General features: G+C 41.4%; 1 protein-coding gene across 3 annotated transcripts in view; it reads left to right on the forward strand.

Moving 5' to 3' along the window:
• The window catches only part of LOC125000839 (cytoplasmic phosphatidylinositol transfer protein 1-like), a 69871-nt gene that overhangs the window by 38518 nt on the left and 8844 nt on the right, over nucleotides 1-22509 (forward strand). For all 3 annotated transcript variants that reach the window (XM_047576543.1, XM_047576535.1, XM_047576553.1), the window contains exons 2-5: nucleotides 14039-14187; nucleotides 17786-17874; nucleotides 19087-19094; nucleotides 21568-21639. In XM_047576543.1, the coding sequence (XP_047432499.1) occupies nucleotides 14039-14187; nucleotides 17786-17874; nucleotides 19087-19094; nucleotides 21568-21639 (318 nt within the window). The remainder of the gene's footprint in view (nucleotides 1-14038; nucleotides 14188-17785; nucleotides 17875-19086; nucleotides 19095-21567; nucleotides 21640-22509) is intronic.

A 22509-nucleotide genomic window follows, 5' to 3' on the forward strand; every position in this document is an offset into this window, starting at 1 on the left:
ACCATCTTTTCACTCTCCTCTTGAGTCACAGTTCACCTGCATAATTCCTCCTGTTGATGGATTGAGCTTATATCATTCATGAATAAGGTGGAATCATTGTTTTGCCAGATAATGCTTTTGGTGTAGCATTCCACAATATATTTTGCAATGCAATATACTCTGATCAGCCATAACATTATGACCAAAGGGGATTTGCCATCTTTGCACCTGACATTAATGTGGATGTTACTTAGACATGTACCCCCCACCTAGACCAGACCAGGTCCCCCCACCCCATAACAATGACGCTCCTTGATGGCAGCAGGCATCCCCAGCAGGATGCACTGGCACACACACACACACACACACACACACACACACAAAAACAGTTGAGGAACAACTCAAAAAACATGAAGAACAGCACAAGGTGTTGACCTGGCCTCCAAATTCACTAGATCCCAAACTGATCAAGTATCTGTGGGACACAGAAGCCCCTCCCCTCAACCCATAGGACCCAAAGACCCCACTAACAACATTGTGTTACCAGACACCACAGGACACCCTCAGAAGACCCATGTCCATTCTCTGAGGAGTCACAACTGTTTTGGAGGCACAAGGGAGACCTACACAATATTAGGAAGGTGGTCATAATGATATGCCTGATTGGTGAATGTTTGCATATAACAAGCAATACAGATACTAGAAGTTCAGAAATCTGTTGTGACGGAGCCAAATACTAAAGGCCAAAGCGGAGAAATAATTTTTCAAAGATGGCGTCAGACAACCAGTTTCTCTGAATTCTTCAAGAGTCTAACAAGATATGTAATTTAAATTCAACAAGTCTGGAATAATTCTTTTATTTTGACTAAGAAACTGTCCATTTATGTTTCTCCCAAGGGCATTTCATGTCCCCTTTTTTGTTTTTTTGGAATGAATGGGTTCATGAATGAATGGTTCTGGAGTGATCAATTAAGGAGTTAAAATCCCTCAAACTGTTAAAATAATTGTGACAAATAACGACTAAAGTGTTGCGTATGAAAGTGTTGAGTGTGTGTGTGTGTGTGTGTGTGTGTGTGTGTGTGTGTGTGTGTGTTGTGTGTCTGTGTGTGTGTGTGTGTGTGTCGTGGTGTGTGTGTGTGTGTGAGAGAGAGAGAGAGAGAGAGAGAGAGAGAGAGAGGGAAGACGGATCCCTCATAGAGTAACTACACCCTGCTCTGTCCCTCACACTGACTGTCAATCCGCCATATGTGTGTGTGTATATATATATATAAGATAACATACTTAACATCGAGCAAATGTTCTCCTCTTCACTTCACTCCACACACCACACACACACAAGGTCACATGCACAGAGCAGAGACACACACCACGACGGCATGTTTGAGACTGCTCTTCACACCACTCTCCTGTGACACACACAGGCTGCAGCAGCTGCGGGCACCTATCTGCAATTCATAGCACACTGCCACAACCTTCACCTCAATGCCAACACCTTGCTGGCTTTCAGCCCCGCTCTCTACACGTCAGGGACTTGTCTCATGTTCCCCTGCTGTAACTAGCATTTTATTTGTTTTTTCCAATTCAGACTGGTGTAACGTTATCCTGTCTAGTCAAAATTTGAATTGGGGAAATGTTAATGCGGAAATATCTACCTTTAATACTCTAGTCTTGGAGGAAAGCATGTTTCCAGTAACGTATGAGCTTTTGTACGATTGGATTGATTGGTACTATTACCAAACTGTACACACATGCCTGCGCATACCAATTCAGAGTGATGATGTGGATGCGATGCTGTCACAGTGAAAAAGCACCTAACCGAACTACTAAAGCCCAGGAATGATCAGTTTCCGCGGGTCTTCTTTTTTCCTCATGCCGTCATTTCCATCATTTCATCATCAGAAAACAGCCACCCAACTGTCTCTGGCATTGAATGTTACTGTGCATCATCTGAGAGGCCGAAGCCTTAGTCTGGACATGTGACGATATGATGAATAATAATAGTATGAGTAATCAGTGGTTTAGGTCTGAGGTGACGCGTGCGTCTTGGTTGCACGCCTCAGCTGGGCAGCACTTTATCGCACATTAGCAGGAACTTGAAGCTGACAGGTATCGGGTTAAGCCACAGGTGTACGCCCCAGCTCAGGCCAAGGCAGCAGCTATGAAAATCAATACACAAACAACTGAAATCCTTTTAAAAAAGCATACTTCCATTTTACATGAGTTGTTTCAGTGGCTTTTTAGCCTCGATATGTGCTGCCATGTTGTAATTGATATTCTAAGTGCTGAAAAATTACAATCACGGTCTATCTGTGAACCACAGATAATGTGTTCCCTGCATATGACCAGTCCATGTGCACACAAACAGAGCAGTGAGTAGCCATGCAAGGCACTTAGGGAGACGTTTTTATTTAATTTATTTATTTTAAGTTGCTTCGTCAAAGCACCTCAGCTAGTCTTGGAGAGGGTCAAATAGCGACCTCTTGCTTCTTCTCTAGCCACCAACCCACAGCTCCCCCCTAAGATATTAGACAAACCAAAAACTGGTTGAACGAAATTCACGCATAGGCGGATAATACTAGTATGTTTCACTATTTGCATAAAATCAATTTTCTGACAGTTTCAGTTGATGGCCAAGGCAGTGTGGTACCTGGCAAACAGTTGGGACAGAGAATGGATACAGATATGTTTGTCAAATTAGTAATAATTTGGTTTGTTATACAGCATGTTGGTAACCCATGTTGAAACTGAAGTAGAACAAAAATGCATAGTTGCCAATGAAAAGCACAGTGAAAAGCGCAAAGGATTTTACTTCTGTGCATGTGCAGGCCTCTTCTTTGTCACTAACAGGTAACGTACACAACATGAACTATCCTAAGCGAACTATAAATTATCAGGAAAGGCAGGAGATTAGTTTGGAGAAAGGACGGGGCAGAGGTGCACTGCGTTAGTTTGTCCATCCTCCACATTGATTTCTGATGTTTATGGTTCTGATTGTACTGACAGGACAACCCAGATAACTTGTCTTTGTCTTTCTTTTTCCCTCGTCACTCACTCACTCAGTATCTTTATAATCTTTTTCTATCTTGTTCATTCGTCCTTTCTGTCTCTTGCCTTCACACACAAACACGTACTAATTACAGGGCCGCTATTGACTGTCAGGGCTACAGCTAAAGGATTATCTTATCTGGAGGGAGCAGCCCAGTGCACTGCACACTGCCACACAGTTGATTAAATGAGCACAGAACACGACAAGAAGATTGCATGTGTCTGCTGCTCCGTGTGTTTGTGTATTTGCCATCATAGGTAATGAAATTGCTAAGTGATGGAAGCATCGCTTTGACGGCAGTATGGGTTGCGGATGTATGGATTTGTGTGTGTGTGTCTGATAGATGAATCCGTTGCTACGAACCTGTGACAACCAAGCATCTCGAAAGTGTGATGTGGTTTGATTTACTGAAGGATTCCTTCCTTTCTTTCTTTCCTTTAAAGACCAAGATAACCTCTTAGCTGGATAAAACCCTTTAAACCTCAGCAGTGAGAACAGGAACTGTGTAGAAAGATGATGAAGAAAGAAGACCCCAATTTTTTTTTAAATTTTTTTTTTAAATAGTCTATGGCATTGATTTTCAAACACCACACACACACACAGTATTTTTTGAATGTGCTTTAAACCATTGGCTGTTTTCCTTTTTAAGGGATTAGTTTGCTAATTAACATTTCAGAAATTCATGCCGAATCAAAATAAACGGTCCAGTCATGTGCCTTTGACTTCAAAGTGTTGTTTTTACAAACTGAAAATATATGTTTAAAGTTAATTGTTACTGGGTTCCAGTAGTGGAAGAGGATTCTCGTGTTCCCTGTTGTTGGGTCCAGTATTGCACCCCTGTCCAGGTTTCCACCATCTCTCTCCATTACTCAGCTGCTGTTGCTCTGCTAATGCAGTAATCCATCAGTATGTAGAGGTGAATGAGATGAGCCGGGAGATTTAGCGAAGCACTATTTTTGCTTCTATTTATTCATTGTAATAAAAGACATGTTCAGCCCTAGCAGCAATGCTGACCCTACGATATAAAGCAAGTCCAGTGTTATCTCACTATTTTGATAGAATGCAGTTAGACTGAAGGGACTGAAGGGAATCTCAGACCTAGTGTTAACATCCTATGTCCTGAGTAACTGGATCACGAGTATCACAGGTGAGCTTTGAGAAGGTGTGTTCACACCTGGCATTCAAAAGTGTCTCCTCATACACATATTTAGAAAAGGATCTCCCTACTAAGGATGTCCTGATCGATTCCTGTTCACTTAACATTGATTCCAGCCCTGATCCGGTCTTAAATAAGAAAAAGGAGTCTCATTAGGGGACAGACGGTGAAAACCTCTGTTCTTCACCACAGAAGCAGGCTGGTCATCCAACGCCATAAACTCCCCAATCCTCGGTGTAATGTTTTTTGCCTTAATGTTGTTCCTCTTCAATTAAACACAGCCTTCAGTGTTTGTTGTTTCAATAGAGCCTTTGCAGGAGTGTACTGGACGTATTCCAAAATTCACATTGCACAATTTACAGACTTCTTTCGGACTGACTTCATTTTCCAGACAAAAGCACATCCACACAGCAGACATGTTTACACATGTGGTTCTTCTTAATGGTCTTCTCGTCTTTTTGTTTTTGGAAGCTTTGACCTTTGCTAAACCGCCATCAGAGGAGGGAGAAGATGTTTAGATGCTACAGGGACATAACTTTGTTTTATGTCGCACCTAAAACAAATAACTACAATAGTTCTGGTTCGTTTTTTAAAATGCCTGGATTGAACCACCAGACTCCCAGTACTGATCAGGACATCCTACTCCCTACTAAAGAACAAACTTCACTTGATTGTGCTTTTGCCTTTTCTGGTGATTATTCAAAATACCGTTGAAGATGTCGCCAATGTGGCTAGGATGCAAGTGTGTTCACACTTCTAGCAGAATGTAGTCACAAGCTGTTCACACCACATTTGGTGGGGGTCGAATCTCGAATGCGTCCTGGGTGTTTTCACACCTGTACTTAAAGTTAGCCACTTGTGTTCACTCAGGATGCATCACTTGTACTTACTCTTACTTCCATTTTGCTGCATTCTTCAGGGACAGTGACACTAAAATCTACATCAGATACCAATACCAACACCATCTCACATTGAGCTCATTGATATTTCCATCCAGGATCAGGAACCTTCTCCACTTAAAATTGGATATATGACTATCATGTCTACTGCTCCTGGAAAAGAAATCTCCTGGTGATATTTTTACAGAATACACCACCTTTCTGTTTACAGTACATTGCCACAGGTTCTCATCGTGCGATCATAAAAGCACTATTTACACTCATGCTTCCCACACAGAGTCAGTCAGCCAGTAGCTCAGGAAAGCACACGGAGGTAATTTGTACAAGCTGTGAAGGCTGGATTCCTTTTTGCTGTCATCTCCATAGCGATTTCACTCTTTCAGCTGAAAATTGAGCAATTGAATTCACACAAATCTTACAGCGAGGAAGGGTTTCTTAGAAGTTATCAGTGTTTTAGTACCTGCCGAGCCCATAGTGGTCTCTGTGTTTTGACTGCCATGGTGCTCCCAGAGGGCATTAATGTGCCCCTCTACAAGTGGAACACAGTGATTATCTGAGCTATTAGTGTAGCTATTACCACACATTGACATTCAAATAGAGAGGTCTGCTGACCTGGCTGCTGGGGATCAGTGCTATTGGATTGTATGGTAATTATGTCCTCAATAATACTTTTGTTGTCCATAAGAGTCTTGAGGTTGACGTGAAGGACTTCTAGCAACAGAAGGTCATATTCTGGGCTTTCTTTCAGAAAAACCCACCGCTGCAGCGTTGATTTGTGTCAAAGTGATGTGTTTTCCCTTCCATGTCAACTAGACAAATGTTCTTTTTAAATAATTCGTAATTATACCGTTATGCAAACTGGCCCAGTTCTAGTTTACATTAGGATGGGTTCTCAAAAACGGTAAACTCAACTCAGGCCTTTTCTTGCTAAACTGATTCTTTGGTTCCTTGGCTGGGAGCCACAGCCTCACTCAAAGATATGATGAAATGCCAAGCAGAAACGCTTTCACCACTATGTTTGTCAAGCTAAAGCGCTGTAGTACCTCTGTATCTGTGACGAGCGATGTTGTCTCACAGAATAACGAAGGAGATCATCTCTCAGTGGACGGAAGATTATTCTGTTCTTTGTTGCATCCATTCTTGCCTGCCTCGATGTATTGCTCTCATTCACTTGAGTTCCCTCTTCTGTGGATGCAGAGACCTGGAAACACAATGACAGACAGTGATGTGGATTATTGAATCCCCCTCCTATTTTATGGTCTCTTTCTTCCCTTCTGTTTTCATTCTCTGCACTCCTCTTGTTCCTTTTTCCCTCTCCTTTATCCACCCACCTTTTCTTTTTTCATTTTCACCCCTCTCAAAACTGTACCTTACGCACCATACAACGATGCCAGCACTTTTGTGGTGCCAGTGCTGTAGTGGTTATTGACTACACAGAAATGCAGAGGGAATCCACATAGACAACATATCGATTGAAACAGCTTAACTCAGCTCTGTTGTTTATTCATATCACCAGTGCAGCTGTATGCCTGGCTGTCTGATGACTAGTCTGGACCATTTTAAGAAATGTTAGCAGTGGTATAACTAATACAGTTAATTAATGGAACTACCTGACTTTGTGTAGGTGCCAGTGAATTAGCACATGTCTGAAATGGTTGAACAGGGCCTGTGTCTCCATGAAAACACCAGGTGTGTAGAAAGTAGTAAGTGAACTGGACTGAAAAACTGAAAATGGAAAAGTGATTTAAGTAGGAAACATGATATTAGATACTGAATACACATTAGTGTTTCTAAATTGGCCTTCAGTGGGAAACAGCTAAGATAAAAGTTAAAACCACTCAAAGTTAGATGAATAACTCCTTAATCTATTTAACATATCATCAACATTGTCATTGGCACCCAAATTTGTAAGAGATAATCTGAAGTGAGGTGCCTGACTTGGACCGCTGCCACCTGGGTCTTCTTCCAGGTCACTTTCCAGCATCTGTTCTAAAACCTGGTGATGTAGCAGCAACAGTTCTGGTCTAATTTTATGTCGCTACAGTGCTCTGGCCTGCGACACGCCAGCTGCCAATTTGTGACAACAGGAAGGTATTTGAGACAAATTTAACTTTTACTTGACTCATATGCCTCATATGAGAATTTTTGTTAATGATCAGTGTGTTTCCTCATAAGCAGATGGCTTTCATTAGTTTGGGGAAAAAAATATTTAAATTAGGTATGTGCATTTAAGAACAGCAATATATATATTTTTTGTCTTGAAAGATGACAAAATCCTTTAAAAAAAACACAGCCGGTTGCCCATAGAGAGGCAGTAATGTTTCCTTGTACTGCCCTTTGAATTTAGCTAGTTCACTACATTACCTGAGTAGTGGCATATGATGTGGATATGATGTGGATACTATTAAATAAAGAAAAACGGAACCATAACCAGTAGTTATGGTTCCGTTTTTCCATGTTGGACTGTGCTGTGTAAAGTTTGTAAAAAGTCGATTGAAACCAAACGTAGCAGCATGACCTGTGTCAGTGCCTGCACAAAAGCATACATTAAATTTGTGACTTCTACGAGATTTTGATGCTAGCTCCCCAACCAACTCAAAAGCCACAAATAAAAGCACCAAACGCAAGCTTTCGTGTTTTCCAGCGTCGGTCCATATGGCGAAGCCTGTTGTAGGAAAATACAAGATGCTCATTTACACAGTGAACAAGCCTGGGTTTGTAAAGATGTTAAAACAATCAATACTCATTATGAACCATTGATGCTTAGATATTTTGTGAAACACTGCCCATTTTGTACATCAAAACATGAGTAACGATTGTAGATCAGTGTAGATCAGCAGAACTGTGCAGCCTGACTGTTCTTTTTACTGACGAGGAGCATAAGTGATGCCTTCCCCCAGTTCAGAGCGCCTTAGTGGGTTGATCTCACATCTGTAAGAATGCAGTCCCCTCAGTTTGTGGATTTGGGTTAGAGTGAGACCAGCACTCTGTAATGGGGGGTGATGATGACAACACACTTTAGATTATTGACATTGATTAATGAGCAGCAGACAAACCAGAGTACCTCGTCATGAGACAAATCGAATAAAGACGAGGCGGGCGTTGGCTGCGTCATGCAGCTAAAGGATCAATCACGCTGTGAAGATTTGAGACAATAGACAGTTGAGTAGTACTTCAGTGCTGCAGCTTTTGCAGAAGTGATTGCCTGTTTTGTTTCAATGGGGGAAATAACAAGGCAGTTCATCTGGATTTCATTGGTTGATGTGGAAGTCCTCCCTAACATGGAGCGGCCTGGACAGTTGAGGACATTCATGGTGTCCATTTTCAAACGTTTTCAAATAATCACACCATCCCTCATGAGAGGTCTAAATGACTTAGGTCCTTGATATTTATAGAAGCTGATGACGAGATGGATGGATGAGGACATCTCTTATCTAACACGAGGTAGAATTAGGATGATGTCACACTTCATTGCCTCTGTAACTCTGTGTCCCAAGCATTTATTCTTGTCTGTCTCTACCTCACTCTCATTCTTGGCAAGTTCGTCCTCAGGACGAGAGGACTCACAAAATCTCCCTCCTGATCTTGTCCTCTGTTTGTCCTCTACCTCTTCAGTGTCACTGAGTCTACACCACTCACCTCTCTTGCTTTGTATGAGGCATGAGAAAGAGGGATGGAGTTCATCTGCATTATTTACAGTAGCTCTTAACCTGGCAGGCCTGCTCTCCCCGCAGCCCAGAGCTGTTTTTAGACACGCTGCATTTGCATTGGAGGCATCAATGAAAAGGTGAACTTCTATTAATGGAGCAGACAGAGGTGCAGTTTTGCAGAAACCGATTTGTTGTGGCGCAACAACAATGTGCTGTGCAACCTACCCTTTCTGTTATTGTACACTTACTGAAAGATAATTGACTCATTCAGTGCTACACTTAACAGAGTATTTTTTTTTTCATTTTTAACATAGCATGACATAATCTTAGCTCATACAACCCAGCCATATTTAAAAGTGTGTAGATTTTCAATGCTTGACATTCTTCATAACTAATTTATCGTGACTAGCTTCAACCTGTCCCTGAAGTCGACCTGTTACACACACATCACAGACCTCATCCATACTAAGCACATGTCCTACATGGTTGAGTGTGTCTACCCCTTTATCAGTATTAAATAACAGACTGAGATAGGTCCTTATTTTCACAAGCGCAGCACTGGCTGTGCTGTACAGGGCATCACACTGAGTGTGGGTCATTTCAGAAATGAGGCTGACACTCAGAGTGTCCTGAAGGCATTCTGTGAGTGCCGAAAATGTCCTTTACGCCTGATAACAATCTTGTGACATGACAGCTGAACTACTGCTGCTCTGCCTCGGCTCCACTGCTGCTTTAGTTGGTTTAAGAGAGTGAAGGCTTGAGTGGCTGTAAAAACAACCATGGTTAATCATGTATTAATAATTTAATGGATGAATCAGTAATGGATGGCATCACTATACCTGTGTGAGGGACTCATGCCCATGTAGTAATGAATACATTTCCACAGAGTTATCAAATTACTGCAGTTGCCCCATTGTAGCGTTGTTCGGGGTCATTGTTTTGCATTTTGTTACAGTTGTGAGTCTTCAAGCTGACCGTCGGCCATTTACTGTTGTTTGGCTAACTTTGAGAATATGTGGCCCACATTTCAACTGTGTGCTCCACACCTTTGCTACTAATTAGACCCCTGTTTTCCAGCCAGTCCAACATGGTGAATCAGTCACAGAACAATGTGATGAGAGAGATATCTTTGAAGACTTCTCTCGCGATCTCATCTGAACATACAAAATTCAAAGATTTGAAGGCTTGTGTCCTTTAATCCCAGGCTCCCAACTGATAGTTGGGTATGAGCGTTGAATGCAGCCTACTGTCATGTGCTGGTATAAAGAGCTATAGTAGTAGTCCATCAGCAAAGTACTGACCAGCTACACATTTTCAAGGGAACCGTAAATGTGATGCTACATGTTGGAAGCTACAGTCCCACGGCAACCAATTATTTGCAAGTGTATTATTGTGCCCCTTGGCTGCCTGATAATCAGCCTTCATTTTTTAAGCTTCTCCTTCATTTGTTTTACCTTCCTGATAAGTTTGGCCAACTCATCCGCGATCCACTGGAAAAGCTTGTCGTTCCGAGAGGTCCCGTCCAACTCCCGCTGTATAGACTACTCTCTTCTCCCAACAAGGACAGAAAAGCCCTCACCTCTGGGTTGGTCCAGAACACCATTGCTTTTCCAGTCTTTATAATATACTGACACGAGAGCAGAAAGTTGAAAGTGAGCAGCTTACTAGTCAAAAACACTCATATCTCCAGTCAAAACATCCTGCTTTGTACCTGGCGCAGCATCATGCCAATTTTTTTTCTGACCAATCAGTAGTAAGCAGCGTTGTACGTCACATTTTCGGCCCCAATTCACCTACTTTGGTCCGATCACAGAGGAGGTACTAAAAAGTACCAAGAAAATGATCCCTTTTACCTTGTTCAGGCCGTCTTCTAGCAATGTAAATAGCGATTTAAAATGGGTGGTGCGGAGTGGTGTAGGGTTAGGCCGTGTATGTATATCCAGCTTCAGAGCATCATTCATAGGGTAAACCCCCCCTCTTAACCAGTAAGTACTCAGCCATTATGGAAACTAGTGGTACCAGTTTCTGGTCAAGCAAGTTTCTGATGGGCTTACCAACAGTTCTCCTATTTAAACCTCAACATCCCAACAGTCTCTCAGAGTTGAAGAAGAATTAAAGTATTGACTACTTAGAGTGGCGAAGCATGTTCGAGAAATACTACAAGTCCAGTTGCCTTTATTCAATGTCTTTTGGGTTAACCATATACTTGCTGAATGGGTAGAAAAGCAACTGTTTGCTGTTAAGCTTAATAAAACCATGAATATGCAAATTGAGAATTTGTTGGAGAGGCACGTAGTTCAGTTGTTTCATAAGTTAAGTTATCTATCCACCCGGTAGGTAGCCATGCCAATGCCAGACAAGATGAGGGAAATGTTTTCACTTATTGTGTCTTTGTGGTTTCAGTATGGGAGTGGTAGTTATCTAAATATATTGCTGTGTCTGTCTGCTGGAATGTTGTGTTCACAAAATCATTTGACCACCGTACACATAGCACTGCCAAGAGAGTGGGGGACCTTGGAGCAAACACGTACAGAGGAAGTGAGTCATTGTGCAACTGTCCTTGCTCACTGAAACTACCCCACCGCAAAGACCACGCAGGCAAGGTGCTACATCTGAGCCTCAAGACGTCTGGTGATTGACCTGATGATGTGCACTGAGAAATCAGTCTGGATTTAAATATACAAGAGAACTGTACAGAGGAAGACTTTGTGTTAAAATACAACATTTCTTATGAGTTGATCCTACCTTTTTATATTATATTATTATATTTTACATCAAAGTCTCTGTCTGCTGGTGTGAGTGTGTTATTTTGTTCACCTGATTCTGATTCTGATAGATATATGTGTGTGTTTCTAGGTTCCAATGAGACTGTGATCTTCAGTGTAGCCATATTCTCATTGAAGTGACAACACATAAAGCAAGGGAGTAAATAAGTGAGACGCACGCACAAGTGTGTGAGATGCAAAACGGACCTATATTTAATCAGAAACTATACCACTTCATCCCTTGTGCCATATACGTCATATCGTCTTGGGGCTGTCTGTTTTTCAGCTGTTTACACTCTTGTCCCTGAGGTAGAATTAGCGACTGAGCAACAGTCAACACAGTTCAGCAGAAGGCTCATTAGATTCAAATCAACATATATACTGTATCAGACTTTGTAGCAATTAGGCTAACTTTTTTGACATGTTCATTATGATATATATTAAGTTTGCACATTTGACCCCATCCACTCTGAGGTATATGTGTATATTTGCAGTGTTGTGACCCAGTATACTGGACAGGAAAAAAGCTTAATTTTGAGTTTATATTGCATGCAGCATCAAACACTGACATGCAAGCACCTAAGCTCTAACTATGCAAATCCCTCATAACTGGACAGCCTTTTTTTGCATCCTTCCACTACTTGGATTAATGACTTTGGGGGTTTTACCTAATTGTTTCATTTATTTTCTCTCATACCTGCAAATAGGTGTATCCCATAGAGATTCACAACTGCAGCTAGCTGCTGAAACCATTCAGAGACCATCTCATGTTTTCCCCTGAAAGCATTTCACAGCTCAGACAGGTAAAGGTCAGGGAGAGAGAGAGACAGTGGGGAGTCCAGAACATGTACCCACACACACACACACACACACACACACACACACATACATTTTTTAACTTGTGTGTGGGAGAGTAGGGCTCAAACGAAAGCATATGATGAGTATATGCTGTCAATGATGAGGACTGAGCAGGAAGCAGAGAGCAGCCTCACTCCTTCACAGATGAGAAAGATTAGAAGCTGCCATGATCAAATCATCTCTTTTCTCTTGTGTCTCTCGTACTCACTGAGTCGTAGTTGTGTACCCCTCAATCTCATTTAAGCACTTAAAGGTGGCCTCCTTTGATGCTCCCCAGACTCTCAGTACACAAGCTCCTTTTTTAACCCTCTTGTCCATATGTTTCATTTCTGCTTTTCATTTTTATTTATTTATTTTTAGCAAACAGAAGCTTTGAATTTAGAGAATGCAAGCAGAGGAGCTGTCTTTAATATCTCAATATTGATTGATTAAATGATGCAAACTTCCTGCAGAGCATCTTTATTAAACTAGAAGTAGTGTTTGCAAAGCAAACACACATTTGTCATTCTAGATTTACTGCCTTTAAGGAAAATTTAAATAAATAGAAATGCAACAATACAACTCATATAATGTGTGTCTCCCACACACACACATACACACACATATTGACAGTGAGCGCCAGAAAATGAAAAGATGATGTGTCTGCTTCCATGAAAAATCCAGATAAACCCAGTAGTTTCACCAAAACCAAACTGCAGATCTGACCTTTTATCGAAGATGCATTAATGCAGAAGAGGCAATTTGATTTGTCTTTTTGACCTTTTTCTCTAGGAAGTCGTAAAAATAAGGCTCACAAAATAAATACAATAAATAGAGAATGATAGTTTGCACCAACCTAAGCAGATGTGCAATACATGGACAAACTTACCTGAACCTCTTTTTATATCTTGGAGGAAAGAACTTAAAATTCAATTTTCATGGATTATTATTTATCTGGAGGCATGGCTTCAGCTTGTGTCAGATTTTGTGCAGGTGAAATGAATGGAAAATGATTGCCTCCAGATTCTGTCGCCATTTAGCTTAATGGCAAGACATGGGGGGGAAAATTGTATGCGGTGTCTGTGAACACATTTAAATTTAAATGTCTATTCTTGACCCTGTCAAATAAAGAATATCTTGTGGACAGGTCAAGACTCGTCAGGGTCATCAATACAAAATATCTCCACAAGGTCCATTTAACAGATTGTTGAGAATAAGCTTCAGAAAAGTTCCTAAATGGTTTCTAAGTTTGACACTTGACTTAATCTTGATGACCTTTTTCCCTTGCTTTTAGTTGGGTCTGAGGTTGCCCTATGGCCAGTTCTGTCTGGCCTGTTTGAAACTGATTTTTATTTTTTATTATCTCCTGTTGCATTTTACTCACTCTCTTATTGTTCTTTTATTCTAATATTTTATTGGCCTTTGTTACTTTTTATTGGTCTTTCATTGTTGTTGTTGTGTTCTTCTGTATTGGGGTTTTACGTGTAGGGAGGCAGATGTTTGTATCATATCTGACTGGAAAGCACTTTGGGTCGACTTCTGTTGTTTTAAATAATAATAATAATTAAGTGACTTCACTTGACTTGACTTCTGTATTTCACTTTGAGTGTAAAATGCTCCATGCTTGCCACGCTAAGTGCGGATGTCTCAGGGTTTCCTGTTCTTTTACTTATCTTCTTGTGTGTATGTGTTTTTTCCTGCTTCAGTACCGGATTGGGCAGCTGTACATGATCAGCAAACACAGCCATGAGCAGAGTGACCGAGGAGAAGGGGTGGAGGTCGTCCAGAACGAACCGTATGAAGACCCGGCGCATGGCCAAGGACAGTTCACAGAGAAACGAGTCTACCTCAACAGGTCAGTGGAGCTTGTCCCTGCTAGTTTACCCCTGCTGATGTGTGATCAGTCCACAGTGTGTAACTTGGATTTCATTCAGTCTTTTGATAAGATTGTTTATCCCAGCTCTAGACACCCTACACTGGTGCATCACACTAGCCTCTTTGTGGACCTTGTTCCACACACAAACAGTTTTGTTACAGCGGTCTTGAGCATGAATCAAACAGAGGTGACGGATGTAAGGATAGACCATGTGTGAAAGAAAATAAAGGGGGAAAATAATGACAGTGCAAGGGACAGAGGCAAACCAAGGGAAAGAGAGGGAGAAAATGGAAAGGAGGCAGAGACGCTGTAGGCCATTTGTCTGATCACAAATACCTGTGTCAGCGTTCGCAATGCTGGGGAACTAATTATGCTGAGTCAGCACAGCTCTGCTCTGCAGAGGAGTGAAAGAAAGCAAAGGGCAGTACACAGGGCCAGGTAGAATTTCTTTCCTGTTTCAACTTGAATTAGGAAAGTAAGAAGTGGATTATTTTATTAAAGTGTAGTTCCTTTCAAAACTGGCCAATATTTTTGCATCTTTCTCGGTTCAACTCATTAAGATGGGCAGAAACATGTGGGACTGATCCAGTGCTGAACCATGAAATGTCTGCTGTGTAATCAAAAGGGCCACCTTTCTGCCACTTTTTACCACTTACTTTTTTACAGTATACTAACTGACTGAGTAATTGTTTTTGTTGTTATCCTGGTATGCTTTTTTTGTGTGGTGATGCCAAGTTAATATAATTATGCTATTAGGCTAACGGTATGGACAATGTGACCCCACTTCCTAGCATTAGCCAAACTGAGGCTATTGTCATGGGTGGCGGCATCTTGCGACTTTGAAGCCAAAGTGTTATCAGTCTGGTTGTAGAATGGAGCCACGACATCAATCACCCACCCACACTTCCTCCAGATTCACTTGAGTTTCCATTCATTTAATACTATGCTCTGCTCTACCTCCACCAGTTAAAAATTCATTCATTCAAAAAATTCATTTCTTTTTTCCTACTCTCACGGTCTTACGCATCACAGAGCGGTTGGCATGGCAACTGGTAGTAGTCATGACGTCATATCCTGTTTCTATAGCGTCAAAAAAAAAACTTCTCTGAATAATTTACACTTGCGTATGCACCAGCGTTATATTAACAACTTACAATGACAGAAACCGTGCTTGAAAAAAGAAATGATCTAATGCCTATTTTGCCCCATTTCCTGGCTTCGCTTTTTAGGAGCATTTCCACCCAACTAGCCACAACATGACCTGTCCTCGTGCCCCAAAGATAGTTTATGAAAGTTTTGTGGTGTTACATTGTATTGCCACAATTTAGTAATATGTTGTTACTGTCGTTATATGTGTTTTGTTTTGCTTTCCATGATAGCAGTAAGCTACCCTTTCTTTAGTCCAGGTTGGTAATGTTGCTTCACTTTCCACTGAGATATCTCTCTCTCCAAGTCTCAGTCATATCTCCACTGCTTTCATCTTACTGCAACTACTCCCTTCAACTTCTCCTTGACTGCGACCACAGTGCACTGTGGACAAAGGCTGTTGTTGATACATTCCAGCCATTTCACGGTTGCCAGTTATAGTGTTTCCTGTTATAGCTCAATATTAAACTACTGTAATTCAAAATATGTTTGTCCCTATTATTCATTTAGACTCAATTGTTGAGGCATTGTTTGGACAATTTGGAGATCATAGGATGAATACTAAAGACTAAATCCTGTTTTGTTATAAATAAGGCTCTATTGTCTTCGCATGCAAATTCAAAGCTTTAGACTTCCTAGACTAAATCATATCAGACCAAAGAACACTATTTACTTGCTCCGGGCCGGTACATTTACGATCACAGGCTAGCAGCAAACAATTTATATACTGTATGTATATGTGGAGGGGATTTTCGTTGAGGCCAAGCAAGAAAGAAGGAAACCACCAACTGTCTGCTTTTAAATGGAGAATAAAAAGTGTTGACCTTTTCAGAACAGCTGACATTTTGTTAAGATAAAAGAACACTCATATGACATGTTGTATATTAGTCTGCTTGCATGTCTGCCAGAATCCAAAAGCTACATGTGTCTCCTGATAGAGAATATTTGACTGTGAAGTCTGAAGAAGGAAGATTGAGAGCTAACATCTGCAGCTTTATATCAGTAACATTGTTCCTGGTTGGTGAGGCATAGTAAATTGAACAATTTTTTGTGGCATCGCATAAGGCAATATCACTTTGCCTTTGTACTGTCCATCCATCTGCCCTGCAAAGACCCCACGTTTAGCTTTGATCCACCAGCAGGAAAGTCAGTCTGGACTTCTGTCGCACATCAACTTCAACTTCAACTTCAACTCTCTTGCCTCATCCTATCCAACCTGAACATTGTTCCCCATGTTTGTTCTGTCAGTATCCTCCATCAAGACCAGAGAGGGGATGATTGAGTGCTTGACTGAGTAAAATGTTGCCTTTCCTTGGATGGCAACATTTTTTTTTTTCTTCGTAAACACAAACACCAACTTTGGCATGAAAGCAGCCACCCATCACGCTTCCTCGCTTGGCAAACTAGGCTCTTTCGCAGCAGAAATTGGCAAAGATATTTAAAAGACCAAGGAAGGAATGGGAGAAATCAACAGATGGAGGAGTGGGAGGAGTGACAGTCTCTTTTGTTGGGGGAAACGGAGAGAGAGAGAGCGAGCGAGAGCCTGCCAGCTTTGGAGGTTGACTTTATTCACAGTGATCACAGTGCGCCGTTTTTGTCCTCGTCAAGAAACTGCTTTTTGTATCAGTCAAAGAAGTTGGAGATCAATGCAGGCTACATGGACACCTGTACACGTTTATGTTTGACACATCTCATAAATAAATTCTGAGTGCAGCCTTGATTATAACCTTACCCAAGTTCAAAATGAAATGGTGTTGAAACCCTATGAACAATGAACACGTGATGAATAATGCAGGTCTGCAGGGTGCCAAAAGGGGATAACGGGCTCAGACTAGGACCTTAAGACGCCCTAAAATGATAGTTTGGAGTTTTGTTTCTCTCTCCGAGCATGTAGACATACAAGCGGTGACGATACGATTAAAGAGCAGCACTTACTCCCTCACTGCCCCCACTGAGGTGCCTTTGAGTTCCATAAATTCCTCTACTATCAACTGCTCCAGTGGAGCTGATCACTATCCAGAAGAAAAATAGTGATTGTCCCGGGCAGCTTCCACAAGTGTTTGTAACTGTGCAAACATGAAGAGGACGTTCCTCTCCAGTAAAACTTGCCAAATAGATTGTGAGTCACACTAAGATTATATTTATGGACACTTACATTTGTGTCCCTGGCTTTGGTTTTGCATTTCCAGAGTTGTTGTTAAATCTTTCAACACCTTTGGTTAATGCTTCATTTGTAGAGAATGTGTTTTTTGTCTCTTCTGTAAGTCAAAGCTTTGTGGGAGTCTTTCCACCCGATACCATATTCGCAGGAGCACATTTTCCTTTTCCTTTCATTTTCCTTTTCATAAGTGGAATAAGTTTTCCTCCTCCTTCACTGTCTCACAGTCTCTTTCCTCCTTTTGTCTGTGTCCGTCTCAATGTCTCTCTGCAGTAAGTTGCCCAGCTGGGCTCGAGCAGTGGTTCCCAAAATCTTCTACGTGACGGAGAAAGCCTGGAACTACTACCCTTACACCATTACAGGTGAGTATACTGTAGTGTACATGTGTTTGCCACTTGGTCACCACTGGGATTGTATCAAATCCAGTTGGCTGCTGTAACACAAAGATTCCTTCTGTGGAACTCTAATACGTGTCAGGTGAAACTGTGAGCTCATCACCGCACTCATTGTGCATTGTGATTGTGATATTTAAAAAAAAAATCTGCTTACAATTTTTCCGGTCCACAGTTTACTCATCACTCAGCGCTTGGTGTAAACACTTATCTGAATGTTTTTAGTGAAGTGGAGTAGTGTGAAAAGACAGTAGTGAGTTGTTAAGAAGCACAGAGAAAACAAAAGCACAGTCCAAGACAGCTAAGACATCAGCTAGTGCCCCTAGACATAAGCTGGCTAAACAAACATGCTCAAGTTTCACTTGCTTCATATGTAATCTGAAAGGCATGGACGTGTAGCTGCAGGATTTTTATGTAGATAGTTTAGATACCTTGGATCATGAGCTGGATGCTGTGACTTTGGTAATGACAGTTTGAAGGCATCTTTAGAAAAAATGTCGTGTAAATAAAAATGGAAGGTTTTCAACAATCGCTTAGTTCACATGGGCAAGATCGTTTGTTAAAAAGGGCAAAACCCCCAAGGGCCCTTAATGTTGACACACAACATTGAAAGATAACTCAAATGTCACGACAAAACACTGATCACACTGTCCTGTCACAGTTTGCCAGCGGGCCCGATGTGAGAAAGCATGAACGTGTTATTGACATGAAAACGTGATAAAAAGCTGCCACGCGTTTACATGTCGGTAGTTTTGCCATGATGCAAATGTTTTTATTTGTTTGTTTGTTTGTTTTTTATCCACACGGACTAGCAGATAAGCTGCGCTGTTTGAACCAGCAACATTACGAGCAGCTAGTAATCAGGAGTGCAGTGATCAGAGCCGCAGTTCCCAGGACATATTCCTGTGAAGCTTTAATGGCTGTGATCATTAAAGAGAAGTGTCACAAGACGAGGAACATAGATAAAAGGGAATTTGGTTTTGATGAGAGCAAATTGCTAGAGAAGAAGGTCACCTAGGAGGAGATGATAAGATGTATTAGATATGTGTCAGTAATGTTTTTACGTATTTCTTGTAAGTATCAGTACAGTGGAAAGTCTTTGAAGGCTGTGTAATTAACTGTTTGCCTGTTGTGTCTTTCTCTGCCCTGACTTCACATCTGCCACTCCACATTATGGTGAAGAATATACTGTAAGTATTTCACATTTCACATTTTTTTACTACCAATCAAACTTTTTTTTTTTTTTTTTTGAAAAAAAGGACAGATCTTCAACCGCATAGAGCGCTGCATTTCTCAGCATCACAAGATTACATGGAGATCCATCTTACCAGGCTTCAAACGATTCCCTCTTGGTTTAACAGTGGTTCCACCAGTCAGTGTCCTGTGAGGAAATATGTACGTTAGTGTGTCTGCCATAGCGTGAGACATTTATGTGCATATTTTCCCTACGCCTATACTCATACAATCTAAGGGAACAATACATAACCAATACATAACTACCATTAAATGCACAGGTAGGAGGCAGCAGTACGTAGCAACAATGTGTAATCCTAGCTGAACTTCCAATTGCCAATTAACCCCCTAAAACAATTAAATTACAATGGCTAAACGGGTTCCAATGTGGTGGCATTTTAAACATTCTTCCTTAACCTATTGAAGCATTGAGATGCAGCTCAACCAGCCTGTAAAACACCCCAGGCTGACCTGTTGGAGGATCACCTAGTACGTGCTAGTGGGATTATTATCCATATATATGCCTGCATTTGAGTACTATTGGCTATTATTAAGTACTTGTGTTGGCACTCATGATTCTGTCAGGTCAGATGCACCACTCTGTTCCCCTATGAAATGTATATAATTGCCTGTTCCAAGCCATCATTCATGACGTCACAGAACAATTGAGTAGCTATCCACTGTCTATTGCATCAGTATTGCTTACAATGCTGACCTAGTTGTAGCTTTTATCACTCATAGAGTGAATGCACCATCAGTATTAGTCAAATATACTGGCTCTGACAAAGTGGTATCGGGACATCCCGATAAATAACCTTGCTACTTTAACTGTAAGATAAAGGTCTGGTTGAGGAGGACTCAGGCACACAACCCAAGACATAGGTGGTGGATGAAAAGTCTTGAAAAATACTGTCAAAGACAAAATCCAGAAAATATGAGGAGCAAATCAAAAGCGTTAAACACACCAGTTTAATAAAGGCTGGTACGTTTACAACACAAGAACTGACAGAAGGACTGACACAGTGGAAAGGGAGGCTAAATATGAGGAAGACATTGAAAGACAGGTGATATACACAAGGGAGTTGCCAACAATCGGGCCAGCAACCACCTGAACGGGACAGGACAGTTAAGTATGGTAACTTTCAAAGTAAAATAGGGAATGCCCAAAAAACAGAGATAGAGTTAAGCATGGCCAGGTGCCACTGAGCTGGATGTGACAGACTGCTTGCTAGTTTTTTTTTTTTTTTTTTTTTTTTTTTTTTCATGTAATAGGCCAAAGCTAGCCTGTGACAGACAGCCACTTGTCCAAAGAGTGTCTGAGAATGATATTCTAGTCTATGTAATAAACATCTGGCGAGTTGAGTTACATAGATGACACCAGAAGAATAAGAAAACCAGCAAGCTCTCCTCCTCTCTTCAGTTTGAGCACATGCACACTAAACATTTGCTGTATCCAAAGCCACTCCTGCAGTCACTCTTCCACTATTCTTAATTACTAAGTGTTTATGTACATGTTTGAAGGGCCTGACAGCTTGCATCATGTCAAAAGATGCAAACATTTACATATTGGAGCATCTGTGGTGCTCTCTTTCAGAAATTGTAATGTCTGCTTACAGAAGTCAATTACGGAGTCTTCTGCTGCATAAAGCCCCAGCCTCTGGCACTTAACTGAATAACTCCACAAAGAAATTAGATCTGTTAGAAACCTGCATCTTCTATTCCTGCCTTGACCCAGACAAGTTAACTTAGCCACCGGTGAGCATGGGCCTGGCAAATAAGCGGAAGTGACCTGTGATTAACTTGAAACATATGAAGCTTTGGCAAAACAAGCCGATGGCATTCAGGACACACTTCCATGTGATTAGGCTTCGCGATAAGGTTTCTGTTGTGCACAGTGAGAAATGCTGATGAGTCATGCTTCTTTAGGGTGCTGATAGAAGACAGGAAAAAGGGCAATGTTGTGACAGAAACAGAATGCTTATGTGGGAGAAAATGTTTTGTTCATGTGTGAGTCAATGTAAATACCCCTGTACAAGATTAGTCTTTACGCAAAAGTCTCACATGAGTCTTAAAAGCTGTCTTTGCTTTTGTCAGAGATGGAAACTGTGGTCCACCGCTTGGGTAAAAAGAGAAAACATAATAGATGCGGGAAGTTCCAAAAGCAGCACTGACAGTCACTTTGAGAGCAGTTACAACAAAGCATGTAGGACTGGCTACTTTCAAACAGATGTCCGAGTACAAATGAACTCCAAGCATATAACCTAGTCTAGATTATTCCAAGAAGTGAACCAGTGCTAACTCTCTGTATAATGGACTGTTCATGATTTCTGTTTTCCCTCTTTAAATGTTTTCAAAAAAATTACCTAGTTCTGTTCAGAACATCAGTTGCTTTTTTCGTGCTTTAATATCTTTTCCTGTTTTAATCCGCAGTGCTCATTCCTGCCCAAGTTTTCCATCCACATAGAGACAAAATACGAGGACAACAAAGGATGCAATGACAACGTGAGTCCAGTGTGTGTGTGTGAAAGGAGCTTTGAATGGTGCTTTGAATCTCCCAGATGGTCTGATGGTCACACAGTGTCACAGATTGCAGACTACTTTGAGGCAAATCTGTGATTTCGGGGCTCTACGTGTAAAGCCTGCACTGTAAACTGAACTTGCCATGGTCGGTTGTTATGGGTAAGGAGCCTTTTTGCGAAATAAAGGTAGAAAATAAAGAGCAAACTCTGTCGCTGCCACACCAATTTGATAACCACAGCTTTAAATACATTGCTGTTTTTATTTCTCATTCCTCTGTTGACATAAACTCAGCCCATAGGCCCAGTGAGTTAACCATTCAGCCACGACCTCCCACACAAGTCTCCTCACTTTCTCATTACGGAAATATGTAAAGCAAAACAAGACCGTTCAAAACAGAATAGCACGTTGAGCATGCATATGCTAGAAAAGAAGACAACCACAAAAGCAAAAATTTTCAGGCCTCTTTGGTGAGTCCCAGACCCTCCCGTGCAATCACATCATACTGCATCGCAATGCCAACAGTACATGAGCCTGGAGAGTGTTGCCAAAAAGTGCTCGACTTGTTGGACAGCTAATTTCATTTGGGCTGCTGGACTGCTCACTCTCCTCGCTCCATTTTACTGGGGCATTAGTCATCAAATGAAAGGCTGCCAGGGTTTGGACAGTGATGAAGAGGGACGGTGGAGTGGTGTGTAGCAGACAAATAGCTTGAAACACAGTTAATGACGGTGGGTGGGCATCAGATTAATTTGACTGTCTTAATGTTTGGCATCAAGGCCGGTGGTGGTGGTGTTCGCTGGGTGAAGTGCACGCTGAGAGTCGGTGCCTCGGGTGTCGCGTTGATGTGGCGTC

This window comes from Mugil cephalus, chromosome 2 (assembly GCF_022458985.1).
Source record: "Mugil cephalus isolate CIBA_MC_2020 chromosome 2, CIBA_Mcephalus_1.1, whole genome shotgun sequence".
NCBI classification, from domain to species: domain Eukaryota; kingdom Metazoa; phylum Chordata; class Actinopteri; order Mugiliformes; family Mugilidae; genus Mugil; species Mugil cephalus.